This window comes from Meleagris gallopavo, chromosome 5, assembly GCF_000146605.3.
Source record: "Meleagris gallopavo isolate NT-WF06-2002-E0010 breed Aviagen turkey brand Nicholas breeding stock chromosome 5, Turkey_5.1, whole genome shotgun sequence".
In the NCBI taxonomy this organism is placed as follows: domain Eukaryota; kingdom Metazoa; phylum Chordata; class Aves; order Galliformes; family Phasianidae; genus Meleagris; species Meleagris gallopavo.
This window is the reverse complement of record NC_015015.2, coordinates 31,089,014-31,103,353: the sequence shown is the minus strand read 5'-3', so window position 1 is coordinate 31,103,353 and position 14,340 is coordinate 31,089,014. Positions and strand designations below refer to the sequence as shown.

The 14,340-nt window shown below is 34.1% G+C and overlaps 1 protein-coding gene across 1 annotated transcript; it reads left to right on the top strand.

The window, feature by feature from the left end:
• The first annotated feature begins 13 nt into the window (after positions 1-13).
• LOC104911164 (ryanodine receptor 3-like) lies at positions 14-12,787 on the top strand. Its single transcript, XM_010711607.3, has 12 exons — positions 14-182; positions 1,095-1,303; positions 1,743-1,927; positions 2,628-2,664; positions 2,974-3,134; positions 3,682-3,847; positions 4,710-4,796; positions 5,154-5,380; positions 6,296-7,097; positions 7,572-7,772; positions 8,276-8,378; positions 12,540-12,787. Exons 1-12 carry the CDS (start codon positions 77-79, stop codon positions 12,785-12,787), a joined length of 2,532 nt encoding a protein of 843 aa, XP_010709909.1. The 5' UTR covers positions 14-76.
• Positions 12,788-14,340: the final 1,553 nt, after the last annotated feature.

The window sequence follows — 14,340 nt, the reverse complement described above, 5'->3', positions numbered from 1 at the left end:
TTTTTAGGGCCAGCGTTGGCATCAAGGCAGTGGGTTTTTTGGACGAAGTTGGCAACCAGGAGATGTGGTTGGATGCATGATAAACTTGGATGACAAATCAATTATCTTTACTCTGAATGGAGAGTTGCTTATAACCAGTAAAGGTTCAGAACTTGCATTTGCTGACTTTGGAATAGAAAGTGGTAATTTTCTTTTTATATTTGCATGGCTATGAGGAAAAAAAACAAACCAAAAAAACTAGTCTTCGGCCTAGAGAGGAGAAGACTCAGAGGAAAGCTTATAGCAGCCTTCCAGTACTTGAGCTTCTCTGAAGACATAAGGTTGAAATGTAGGAGAAAGAATTTGTAGTACAGATGGAATTGCTGGCATTTAACTGAAGGTGCTCTGAGTTCTGTGTTAGGAGAGATGGAGAAAACTGTTCAACAGTGTTGTATTTTTACTGATACTGTCTGCTACTTGGAAACAGAAAATGTTTGGTCATAAAAAATACCAACATTAAAGAAATCTATATTATTCCAACATGAATGATGGACAGATTAAGATTGGCCAGAAATTTATAGACACTGATGACAAAATAAATTTTAAACATATACTGAGATAATTTTGTCTCATCTCAAAGTCTTTTTGAAAGTTCAATGTCCTGGGTGATCATAACATTCATTAGTAACTTCAATCTAGTCAGATTTGGATTCTGATGCCCAGTTAATTGTATGAAGGCTGGTTTATTGGCCTAAAAATAATGACAAATATAACTGATTCTCCTAATAAATGGATAACTAACTTGAGCAAATCTTGTTTTTTTCAGATTTGATTGCTTAAGAAGCTACCTCTTGACAGTTTTGTTAATTTTTCACGAGTCAGATCTTAGTAATAACAACTGTTTAAATGATTTATTGTTTGAATAAATGGCATGGTGCATTCACTGCCAGGGTACTCAGGGTTCTGTTGAATTATGTTTAGCTCAGCCATGATTTTGGTGGTGCACTTCTTGTAGGAGCTAAAGTTCAGTTCACAATAGATACATTCAAAATAGCATGTTTGTGTTCTCCAAATAACTGTGTGCTTTTACTTTTGTTTTTACATCATTTCTTTAGGTTTTGTTCCAATTTGCTCACTGGGTCTAGCTCAGATTGGACGTATGAACCTTGGAATGGATGCCAGTACATTCAAGTATTATACCATGTGTGGTCTTCAAGAAGGTTTTGAACCTTTTGCAGTGAACATGAACCGAGATGTCGCTATGTGGTTTAGTAAACGCTTACCAACATTTGTTAATGTGCCAAAAAATCATCCTCACATAGAGGTAACATTACATGTTCAGGAGACAGCTGTTTATCAGCTGCTTGTTTAGCAAGCTGAAACATTAAACCCTTCCTAATACTTACTGTCACCATCAGATAGTTTGACACATAAATCTGCTAAGCTAAATTAGATAATTCCAGATGATCTTGTATAAAATCTTGTAGCATTGCTATTCATACAGATTTAAGTAGGTGAATTAATATAATAAAATCTATGTTTTTCTTTTTGAAAATGTTGTATGGAACAATTTGAGAATAATTAGTAGTCAACTTAGATGGAACATATTCTTTTCTCCAAGCTAATGTTATGGTCTAAGAGAAAAGTTCTGAATTCATTTCAAAAAATTTAACTCTTTCAGTTATCTTATCCACTAGTTGCATACTACTAGCTATCAGTGTGTTTCTTGGAATAGCATTTTGTTAAAATGACATTTCTTTTAGATATGGAGAATTGATGGAACCATTGAGAGTCCACCTCGGTTAAAAGTTACTCACAAAACATTTGGTACACAAAACAGCAATTCTGATATGATATATTGTCGTTTGAGTATGCCCATTGAGTTCCGTTCATCATTCAACTTTGGCGTGGGTGTGGAAAATGCCTCATCTGATGCTCTTCAAAAACGGTTAGACTTATGTTTTTTTTAGTTATCCTATTTCATGCTCTTAGTGTAAATTTAATGTTCTACGTTGTTCTTTGTTATTGTACATTTAAGATTTATTATTAGCTTTTGCACTCAGTACATATATAGGATGTGTATTACTGAGTTTTTTTGTTCTTGGTAGTTTTAATAACTTGATAACAAATTGAATGCAGAACACTATATACAGATAAGATTGGGGAATCTTTTCTGAAAAGATGTGTCAAAAAGCTTACAGTCATTCATTGCTGAGCACCTGCCATCCTTCTGAAATCTGTGGGACCTGCAAAGCGCTTTATGTAATCTGGAAAACCAACTGAGAATCCCATTCCCACTGGATACCTGTTCATTTTCCTGATAGTTCATAGCTCACTGTTATTGGAAAAGTGAAATTTTATTCCCATGCAAAGAAAAAAAGATTGTGAGAGATTTTTAAACATACCAGATACTGCCAAGTTCAGGACCTTTGAAACTTAACTCTCCACCTTAACTGCAGCAAACTATTTTGGGTTTATACAGGCTATGTAAAGTCTTTACATGTTTAATTTACTGATATCAAGAGTTCTCAATGCCTAGCAAGCATGAGATAGCTTGTAAGTATATTTAGTTTAATAAGGAGTGCTTGTTTTTATTTTATTTCTGTTTTATTCATTTAACTAATTTACTGATTTTCCTCTATCTTTAGAAAACACAGCCAAGAATTTCCTGCTTCTTCTACCACAGTAAGTAATCACACTGAGGTGCTTAGTTCTTGCTTTCTGAAGATTTAGTAGTGGTATCACGATCCTTAGAAATTGATCTGTTGAAAGAAACCTTTTGAGTCATGTGCTACAATACAACACTGGATAAATAACATCTAGAATTCTATGACTTGAGACATAAACTTCTCTGTCTCAATCTACTATTAATTTTTTTTTTTTTGAAAAATCTATATTCAAATTGTACATTGAGCTTTTTTCCATCATTATTTGACTACTTCTTCAGAAAATAACTTAGTTTTAATTACTGATATGTTCTTTTCCTCTTTTCAGTATTTTTATTCCTTACGGATATTTGCTGGCCAAGACCCATCTTCTGTCTGGGTTGGTTGGGTAACACCAGACTATCATTTTTACAGTGAGAATTTTGACATAAATAAAAACTGTACAGTGACAGTTACTTTAGGAGATGAGAGAGGCAGGGTTCATGAAAGGTATGGATTTATTTACTACTTATTAAAAATTGTATTTTTCATATAGCTGTTCAAAGTGAAGTATTCACAAACTTGATTACATTCTGAGCATTTATTTAAACTAATAATAATAACAACAATGGAGTAGAACTGTTCTATGTTCATTTATATACAAATGTGTTTTACTTAGACTTCTTAAAGTGATTATATTTACTTTGAAAATTCTATTGGAAAAAATGTTTTGGGATTTTTTTTTCTTCTAATGTTCACATTTGATTGTTATGGATGAAACTATTAGTTCTACTGTATTTTACCTAAGAAAAGAGAAGCATGATAATTTCCATTATTTTGTAAAAGGGAAGAAAAATGCACTTTGTCAGTCTGATACGATACTTTACTCAAGATGCTTACAATAAAAAGATTGATAATAGTAATTAGAAAATAAGGCTAATAGTAGCACAAGCACATTTAACTATCTCTGTTACTTCACTGAAAAGTACATCTTCATGAATACTGCCAAGTTTAGAGTGAATTGTGATTTGTTGTCTTTTTTTTCTTGTTCCTGCAGTGTGAAGCGCAGTAATTGCTATATGGTTTGGGGAGGAGATATAACTGCTAATTCTCAGAGATCAGGTCGCAGTAATGTTGATTTAGAAATTGGATGCTTTGTTGACCTGGCTACTGGAATGTTGTCATTCACTGCCAATGGAAAAGAGCTTGGCACTTGTTATCAGGTATTATCAAATTTTCAGGAAGTTATCTACTAAGTTGATAATTTTGATGCTATTATAAAGATTTCTTTTTCTTGTTTAGAAATCTAAGTGAGCACTAGTCATGTTACAATAACATATTTTCATGTACTGTACAGTGATGAAATTAAGATTCTCGAAACAAAAATCCAGCAATCAGACGTTTTTAGCTCTGCAGTACTGTGATACAGTATGATCTTTAAGACTGGATACAAATGCTGAACCTGAAAATCAAATAATTTGAGGTCTTTTAAAATACAGTAATTCACTGGTTTTAATATGGCATTATGACTTGTGCCATCTTTATAAAAAGATGCACTCTCACCCTCCTATTATCTCCTTCTGATTTTGTCTATATGCTTACAAGCTTTATTTATAATGAAATATTTTGTCCAGCATAAAATGTGGAAGAACACTAGAAGAAGAACACTATAGTGTTCCGAAAAGCTGTATTCTATCCTCAGTCTGTATTGTGGGTGCATTTCCTAGAGTGAGAGACAAAGTAGCTGTAAAGCAGCTGGATTTTTAAGAACCATTTTAGAATACTTGTGTTGAATTTGGTTATAATTTAAATAAATCAACAGATTACTTTAGAAAAGAGTATGTTATAGGCCTGTTATCAAATAAGACAATGCCTGCCTGAAAGTTTGATGGGTCTGTAAAGATAACTCAGCGAAACGTTTACTATATTAGAGATAAATTGCAGGTAGACACTGACTGTCACTTCAATACAGTGTCCACAGTTATTTGATAATAAAATATAATCTCTACAGTATTTATTTAATAGCATATCTGGGTAGAAGATTATCGTTATCATTCTAATTTGTTAATCTCATTTCTTTTCTAGGTTGAACCAAACACAAAACTTTTTCCTGCAGCTTTTGTACAGCCTACAAGCACTAACTTAATTCAGTTTGAACTTGGTAAATTAAAGGTATTAACTATTTTCTTTAAAGATGCTCTTTTAAATCTATTTCCACAGAAATTCCTGCTGAATTGAATTTGTTTAGGAAGATTGAATTTTTGACAAGACTTTTCATTTGATTAAGATGCAAACAAATTACTTATATACTTTCATGAAGGTAGTTGTTCATATATTAAATATGTATTTGTCACAAAAACTGGAGACATTTGGGGAGAGCACAGTATCAGTAGTTTTTAAAATACGTTGGTTACGATAACTCATATTTCTGTGAGTTCTTTGCTATTAATAAATCACTTTACATTTTGATATTATAAGTTTATTCATAATTAAACATTACAAAAATAATTCTAATACTCTTTGTTTCAGAATACCATGCCGTTATCAGCAGCAATTTTTAAAAGTGAGGAAAGAAATCCTGTTCCTCAGTGTCCCCCTCGCCTTGATGTGCAAACAATTACACCTGTTTTATGGAGTAGGATGCCTAACAGCTTTCTAAAAGTAGAAACAGAGCGCGTGAGTGAACGTCATGGCTGGGTTGTGCAGTGTTTGGAACCACTGCAGATGATGGCACTTCATATCCCAGAGGAAAACAGGTACATTTCCAAGGAACTAAAGTTGGAGGATGTTAAAACTAGGGTTGGTTAGAATTTGTCATCCTATCTTCTATAGAGTTGTATTTATGAATTTTAAGTAGGTAAAAGATACCAGACAATTTTAATGCCATGTGATGACATTAGCATAAATAAGGGAAAGCATAACTGCTTGATATCTTTAAAATTTAACGTAATCTGTCTTTAAATCTCTAGACCTTTAAACACAGAGATATTGTAAGACTGAAAAATATAAAGAACATGCAAATACAATTCTGCTGATTTTTTTTTTTATGTTAAAACCAGGTGATCTATTTCTGTTTCATCTGCTTTGAATTTAGATGGATTAATTTTTTTTGCTCTTATTGACAAGATCCTGACTTCCTTATATTTTGTTGTCTTCAGTGATGATAAAAAAAGATGCGTTAAAATATCAAATATTGTAACTAATGATAAATCAACCTATAAGCAAAACTGAAACAGAAAAGTCAGTATAAAAGCTATGGATTTAAGTTATTTTTGTAAATTAATAGTCAATTTTATTTATCATTAATAAAAATAAATTCAAGAAAAGAGCAAATAGTAACAATAATACTGTGCTTCATTGAGGGGGGGGGAAAAAAAGACATCTACATCTTCAGCATTCTGAATACATGACTTTTAAAAATGAAGACATGATTTACTGTAACTTCCAAAGAAGCTTCACTATCATAGATCTTTTCATCCTTTTCTATGCAGTGCTATTTTAAATAATCTCATTGAAATACTACCACATTTGCTATGGGATTCACATGATAAGGTTTGTTAATATCATTTCTAATGGTTTAAACTAGAACAGGCTAAAATGTGCATAGATTATAAACTTTAAAAAAAAAATCATGAAATTGATGAGTTTTGTTCTTTTTTTTTGTATAACAGATGTGTGGATATTTTGGAACTATGTGAACAAGAAGATTTGATGAAGTTTCACTATCACACTTTAAAACTTTATAGCTCAGTTTGTGCTCTAGGTAACACTAGAGTTGCTTATGCACTTTGTAGCCATGTAGATATATCTCAGTTATTTTACACAATAGATAATCAGTATTTACCTGGACTCCTACGTTCTGGATTCTATGACTTGCTCATTAGTATTCATTTGGACCATGCCAAGCAAGCCAAGCTCATGATGAACAATGAATTTATTATTCCAGTTACAGAGGAAACTCGAACTATTAAATTATATCCTGATGAAACAAAGAAGCATGGTTTACCCGGAGTAGGGCTTAGCACTTGTCTCAAACCAAGCTTTAATTTTTCTACTCCTTGCTTTATTGTGACCTCGGAAGAACATCAGACATCCAGCCCAGAAATTCCCCTTGACACACTTAAATCCAAAGCGATAAGTATGCTGACAGAGGCGGTACAGTGCAGTGGTTCTCATATACGAGATCCTGTTGGAGGACATATTGCATTCCAGTTTGTTCCTGTTCTTAAACTCATAGCAACATTGCTTATAATGGGAGTTTTTGATGATGATGATGTGAAGCAGGTGTTAATCCTCATTGATCCCAATGTCTTTGGAGATAACAAGGAAGAAACAGAAGAGAGGACAGAGAAGGAAGAAGTTACACAAGTTGAAGAAAAAGCTGTAGAAGCTGGAGAAAAGGCAGTAAAAGAAACAAAAACACCTACAAAGGGCTTATTGCAGACAAGATTACCAGAATCTGTTAAGCTTCAGGTGACCATTTAATATAACGTATTATATGTGCTGTACTATCGATGAAAGAAAGGTAATACTTTGTCTGTTCTTCATTTTGAAAATTTTGGAACCTTAGCTGTCTTTATTCCAACCTGCCATATGGCTTCACCTTAATATTGATAATAATTAATATTTGATTATTATGCAATTTTTTCTATGCACTGTCCTCATACTCAGAATAGGTACTCAAATATTTATTTATTTAATACATGTATTTTAAAAGAGAATTAATATTTGTGTTTTGAGAGCATGAAGTGAAACTATGAATGGAACAGAGTATTAACGATGAGCATAAAAAAACTATAGGCATTTGTCACCATTATTCTATTAAAGAAAAAAACAGGGAAAAAAACCTGATTTTAACCATCTGTTCCAGTACATATGTGCTATAGCTATTCCTCAATTAGTGTTAATATATTAAGCTGTTGAACGTACCTGTTTTTCTTACTCTAGATGTGCCACTTACTCAATTATTTCTGTGACTGCGAGCTGCAACATAGAGTGGAAGCGATTGTATCATTTGCAGACCACTATGTATCAAAACTGCAATATAATCAGAAGTACAGGTATAATGAACTCATGCAAGCCTTGAACATGTCTGCTGCTTTGACTGCCAAGAAGACTAAGGAATTTCGATCTCCTCCACAAGAACAGGTAATGTGACAGAATCCAAACATTAATCTAATGATAAGAGTTCTGACTTCTATACTGCCATGGGAGCTACTAGAGAACCAGAACTGAATTTGAGATAAAATTTATTAGGATGCCACAATATTCTGAACGTCAAAATGTCAGTACTCTAGAAATCAAGTTCTTGGGTTTCTCAAGAGCACAGACAATTTGAACATTATCATCCAATGCTGGGGAACTATGATTCTGATGGTTCTAGAAGATAAGTTGATAAGTATGTTGCATTGACTTGAAATTAGTGTTGTGTTGGCATTAGTATTCGAATGCTTTTATTTTCTACATTGAGGAAATAGCTTTATTAAGTATGCTGTATTTTTATGACATACCAAAAAATTACAAAGGAATATTGCTATACTATTTTCATTAATGTGTGTTAAAATTTTCTGTTTTATGCTGATTCAAGTATGGCTATATAGTAGGATGTGTTTTAGACTCAGTACATTTAACATATTTAAATACCCTTGAAGATTAATATGCTGCTGAATTTTCAACTGGGAGAGGATTGTCCCTGTCCAGAAGAGATTCGGGATGAACTATATGACTTCCATGATGATCTTCTAATTCACTGTGGTGAGTAACAAGGTGCATCAGATCAGTTATCAAATAAAAATGCTTCCTCTCTCCCTCTTTTTTCTTTTTTTTTTTTTTCTTGTAAATGTATTTTTGTCTGCGTGCTGATATTTCCTGAAAAACTTTTGTTACATGCTATCAAAATATACAGGAAGCCTGTGACATTGTTTCAAGTTTCATTGTTAAGTATTTATTAAATATTTTCTGGTATTTTTCTTTTAATATATTGGTTTTAGACTCAATTAGCAACAGCAAAAATCATCCAAAAAAGAAGGTTGGGTTACCTTAAAAGATTTATATAGACATGTGTACATGTGGAAGTAGATAAAAGGAATTGAAATCGTATTATGCCTGTGAAACTTAGCAGTGGCAAATTAAATAAAAAATAATAGATACGGGATGATGGTGCTGCTTTAACTGAGTTTTTGGATATATACATAAAAGTGATATCCATTATAAGACACTATTGAAGTGAAGCTTACAGTATGAGTTACCTGCTTTTCCCCCAGAGATTGAACCTGAATTTCCTTAGAGTATACGCAAGGCTGAACTAAATAAAATATTCTGTGCAACTTCCATTGATTTACCATGACACTAGCGTTTATAATCAAGTCAGTCAATTATCACTGCTTATTCCCAATAATCATGCAGTTAAAATTGATATACTCAGACTTTTTCATATCAATCTTCTTGGCATTGTGGTTATTCTTCCAGTGCCTTTCACAGTCGTATGGTTCATGGCACAAATCTTGTTCAAGAAGAGGAGAACAGGGTCATTAGAGTGAGTTGACAGCATCTAAAATTCTTCACTAGGAAGAGCATGATAATGTTAGTAGTTTCTTCCTCCTACTTCCTCAGTTTGCTTGAGGTCACTTTTAAATGTTTGCTGATACAGTCTGTTAGTTCTTTCTTTACTCATTACCCTTAAAACCAGTTTTACTCCATTTGTGTTATTATATTATTTTAGTGACAAATAATAAACTGTGATTACTGCCGTGTTAGTAGCCATAATGAGTCCCATGATTCTGTACTTTTTGCTTAAGTTTCTGCTTGTGATCGTATTTCTGGGTACGCTGTTAAAATCTCCAGCAACCATCTAGCTGTGAATTTGTGATAAGCCAATTACTTTAGTTCGGCTAGCCTGGAACTCAACATAAAATGGGTCAGTATTTAGTTTGTGTTTCATCAGATTCTCTATGAGGACATCGTGTGGGATGATATTAAGATTTGTATCTGTAAGTCTAATTATGTTATGGGTGGAAATTAAGTTAGTTTAATGTGATTTGCTCTTGACAATCCTATGTTGGTTGTCACTGATCCTTTCTTTTTAGTGTTTATCAGAAACTTTGTTTCTTTTATTTCAGCATTTTTCTTTCAAGCATTAAAGTGAATGGTCCATATCCTTTCAGCTACTCTATATTCTACCCATTTTTGTTAAAAAAGATAACGCGGTCTTCATTATTCAGTTAGCACTTGAGCATGTTTCTCAACGGTTTCTCAAGGTTTTCAAAGATATTTGGCATCACAGAGCTCTCTGAGGACTCCAGGATGAAGGTTACAGAGATCCCACCTTAGGTGGAAATACGTTTCTTGTTACTGTGAAGTCTTGTTGCTGGTAGTATTTTAGAGGTGTACTTTTGTTTACTGCTTTATTAATTTTTATGTCGAAGGAGATAGGAAAGTAGTCCAGCAATTAAAATACTGTAATGTTCTTCTGCATCCTAAACAGAACAATGTTCATGACTTTATACAGATTTATCATAGGGGATTACACGGAGAAATACTTCATAAATCTGCATCCTGGCTTAGTCTTGAAAATCAGTACAGAACTGTTACAGCTGCAGATAAAACTGAATATGAGTTGTGCTTGGAATATTTACACAGCTTTTTAATACTAAGTGAACTTCGCAGTCTAAATGGAAAAATATGTATGCAATCATGTAATTAAAGGCTTCATCATAGCAAATATACACAAATAGTCTGGATTAAAGTTATTCAGGCAGTCTTAACCCTAGCATGTCCTAACTGTGAGTGATTAAAGTTGCCAGCAAAATAATAATCCTCTATCATAATTTTTGTGTACAATTTCTTGGTTGTAAACGAAACAAATTTAGAGCAATCGTATTGTATAATATCAGTTTTACACTTAGCTGGTTCTTTTGCTGGGTTAGAACTACTGGATTATAGTGCACAGACCTCTACCACTTGAATTAAGTGATTAACAAAAAGCAAAACTAGCTGGTCAGTTTCTGAATGGGTTGCAGCTCTTAGAAGATGGAGAATGAATGATGTCTGGTACGGAGCAGTGAATAAGATGCTGCTTTCTCTACTCTGATACTGTCTTAACTACATCTCCCTCTACCCAACTCTTATAAGGCAGTATCTAGAGTACTCATCCAGGCCTGGGTCCCCCAGCACAAGAAGGATGCAGAGCTCTAGGAACAGGTCCAGAGGAGGGCCACTAAGATGATCAGAGGGCTGGAGCACCTCTCCCATGAAGAAAGGTTGGGGGAACTGGGCTTGTTTAGCTTGGAGTAGAGAAGGCTCCGAGGAGACCTCATTGTGACCTTCTAGTACTTGAAAAGAGCATATAAATAGGAGTGACTGTTTACATTGGTTGATAGCAATAGGACAAGAGGGAATGGTTTTAAAATAAGACTTGATATTCAGATTAGATGTTTAAAGGAAGATTTTCACTCAGAGGGTGGTGATGCACCAGAACAGGTAGCCCAAGGAGATTGTGAATGCCCCAGATTTTCAGAGAAACCCATCCCTAGAGGCATTCAAGGCCAGGCTGGATGTGGCTCTGGGCATCCTGGTCTGCTGGTTGGCAACCCTGTCCGTGGCAGAGAGGGTTGAAACTAGATGATCTTTGATGTCCTTATCAATCTAGGCCATTCTGTGAATCTATGAATCATCCCTGTGTGTCTCTTCTTGTCTGTCTGTTTCAGATTTTCAAGAGTTGTCCAGTCAGTTTCTTTTGCTTCCAAGCCTTAGGCTATGTTTTCCAGTGCCAGATAATTTCTTGATTTCCTTAATGTCCTTGTCTTCTTTCTCTTCTGTCTCCTTACTTCCTCTTCTTATTTCTTCCTTCCTGTATCCTTCCTTCATTCTTAGCTTTTCATTTTGCCAAACCATTCACATTTTTCTCATTCCTCTAATCCCTTATGTAGGCTTAGATTTCAGTTTCTAATTCATTCTCAATGACTGCCTTTGTTTTTTTTGTTCCTAGTCACTTAGTCACTTAGACTCTCTCCTTGTGAGCTGTCACTTGCATACTTTCTCCAACCAAATACCACATTTCAGTTGTTATTCTCTTTCTTAGTTTCTTTTTGTATTATCAATTATAGCCTCTGTAGGTTTTTTTCCCCATCTTCTCAGGCTCGTACCATTTTATTGTTCTCTATGAAAGTCTTTTCATTTTCTCGGTGCTAAGAACCACATTCACTTTGACCAACCAGCCAAACAGCAAAAACTTAAATTTTATCACTGCCCAGTTAGCTCTGGTCTGAAGAAAACAAGCTTAGCTGCTCTGTGCTTGTGATTGTGATATGTGGTACCTGATCATCGCTAAGAGGTGTGAAAGATTTGAAAATAATTTGGTTGTGAAGCAGTGAAGTTAACTGTAGCGAACTACCTGAAAAACAGTATCCCTTCAGATACATTTTATTTTTCAAGGAAAATTCTTTATTGCTAGTAAAACATCTTCAAACATCTTCTCTTTAACAATTTTAATGTCAGTTAATAAATTTATTTATGGCTGCTAAATATCTCAAAAGTTGTACTGTATTGTGGGATATAGTCATATATTTCTTTAGCTTATGTTATGCATTATAAAATAATGAGTCACATATTTAATCAAACATGAATCTGAGTCAAAACTAATTGACATAACACAGTAGTCAAAAAGACACCACCTCCTTAAGTAATATAAATCTGGGTGTAAGAAATGTGTGTACTGAAATAAATGTATTTTATTTCTAAGAGGTGGTGCTGCAGCTAACATCTTAAAGTTGCTGGCCTTAACACGTTTTTTTTTTTCCTATATGAAACTTGCTGGTTAAAGAATTGCCCTGTAGATACTTTGTATTTTTGAAATATTAAAAGCATTCATCTTCAAATGTTAAGAATTTGTTCTTATTATTTTTATTATCTGCTAAGGTATTCCACTAGAAGAGGAGGAAGAGGAAGAGGAAGATTCCTCCTTGACTGGCAAGCTTCGTTCATTAATATACAAAATCAAAGGTCCACCAAAACCAGAAAAAATAGAGCCCAGAGAAGAAGAAGATAAATCGCCTAGTAAGTTTTATTCCTGTATATGTACTTCTGTGATGCAAGTGTTGGAAATATTGTGTTCTTGTTTTCATTTTTTGTTGTTGTTGTTGTTTGAAAATGAAAATCTGCAATAAAAGAAAGGGGGCACAGTGAACTTGACTCAAGAATTCTGAATTTGACATGTTTGTACTTATAGTTTGTGGGGTTTGTTGTTTTTTTTTGTTTTTCTTTTTTGTTTTTTGTTTTTTTTTTTGAAATCCAAAACCTTCCTTCTTTACAGCCTAATTCTATTTTAAATTTCTGTTCCTTCATAAGAAACTGTCTACTACTCAGTACCAAGATGTGTGACAGGATTCTTTTCCAGTTGCTATTTTATTTTTTAAAGGGCTAGCTTTTAACATGCAAGGTTTTGTTTTTGTTTTGAGTTCTGACCAATTGATATGGGATAGGTATTTCTTCTGTGCAGTCTCAAAAAATAGGTAGTATAGAATTTATAGCCTTCTGTAAAGAAGATAAAGCTATACCAGATTGTTACTACCTTAAGGCATATAATTAAGGTAGCATTGAGACAACTGTTAGAATAAGATTGCAAGATTGAAGTTGGAGGAATTCAGTGACATACCTTTGTTTGATATGCACTTCCATGTCAGATGCCACTTAGTCAGACTGACCATCCACTGTCATCTGTTGCACAGCAACAAAATGTAGTGGAATATTGGTGGAAAGGTTAAACGTCTCCTGCTATACCACCAACATCCACTTCCATAATGGGCCAAAACAATAACATAGGAGGCATTACTTTCAGAGCAACCCTTGTATATGTGTTTCTGAAGTTAAGGACCTGGGCAAAATTCTGTCTAGATATTATCAGTATGGATGTCTCCTAAATTGGAGAGACTCTGTTAACGTTCTGGACTATCTGTGTTTGTGCTATCTTACTATCAGAGTAAAAATGCTTCCTGACGTTCAGACAGATCCTCTTGTATTTTAGTTTGTGCCTCTTGTTCTCTCACTGAGTACCACATAGAAGATCCTGGCTCCATCTGGTTTACATCCTCCTTTCAGATACGTAAATATACTTATGAGATTCCACCTGTAGGCCAGACAGTCTCAGTTCTGTTGAATGGTACCAAGCAGATAGTTTAATGAGCTTTCTTTTTAAAAAGCCTTCACACTACTGCTGCAAAGCACTGCGAAGGTTGACGAGTGTTGATCAGTTCATAACATATATATATGTTTTATATACTTTATTAAAAGAAAACTTCAAAGTTTGAAAGTTGAATGTTTTTACTCTTGAATTCAAGTTAGTTCCTGTGGAAAGAAAAAAAAGAAGTTGAAGCCGAATCAGATATTGCTGAGCATGAATTGATAGAGTATGAAATGTCACTTTAGATCTGCTGTCCCTAGCTTTTTCTGTCCTGTCCCCAAATTTTGCTCATCTCCAACCTATTGTGAGGAGAGATTTGGAGATACAGCCTTTTGATGTTGTGCCAGCACAACTCAGCGATAGCCAAAACACTGGTGTAATAGCAACACTGTTCTAGCCACAGGTAAAGAGCCCAGCACTGTATAGACTGTGTGGAATGTTATCTCCATCCCAGCCAAACCTGAATGTGTGTTTGCAAACCATTTTTGGTTCTATAAAATGCTGGATTTTCAGAGAAACCAAGCGTGTTCATGACAGTTT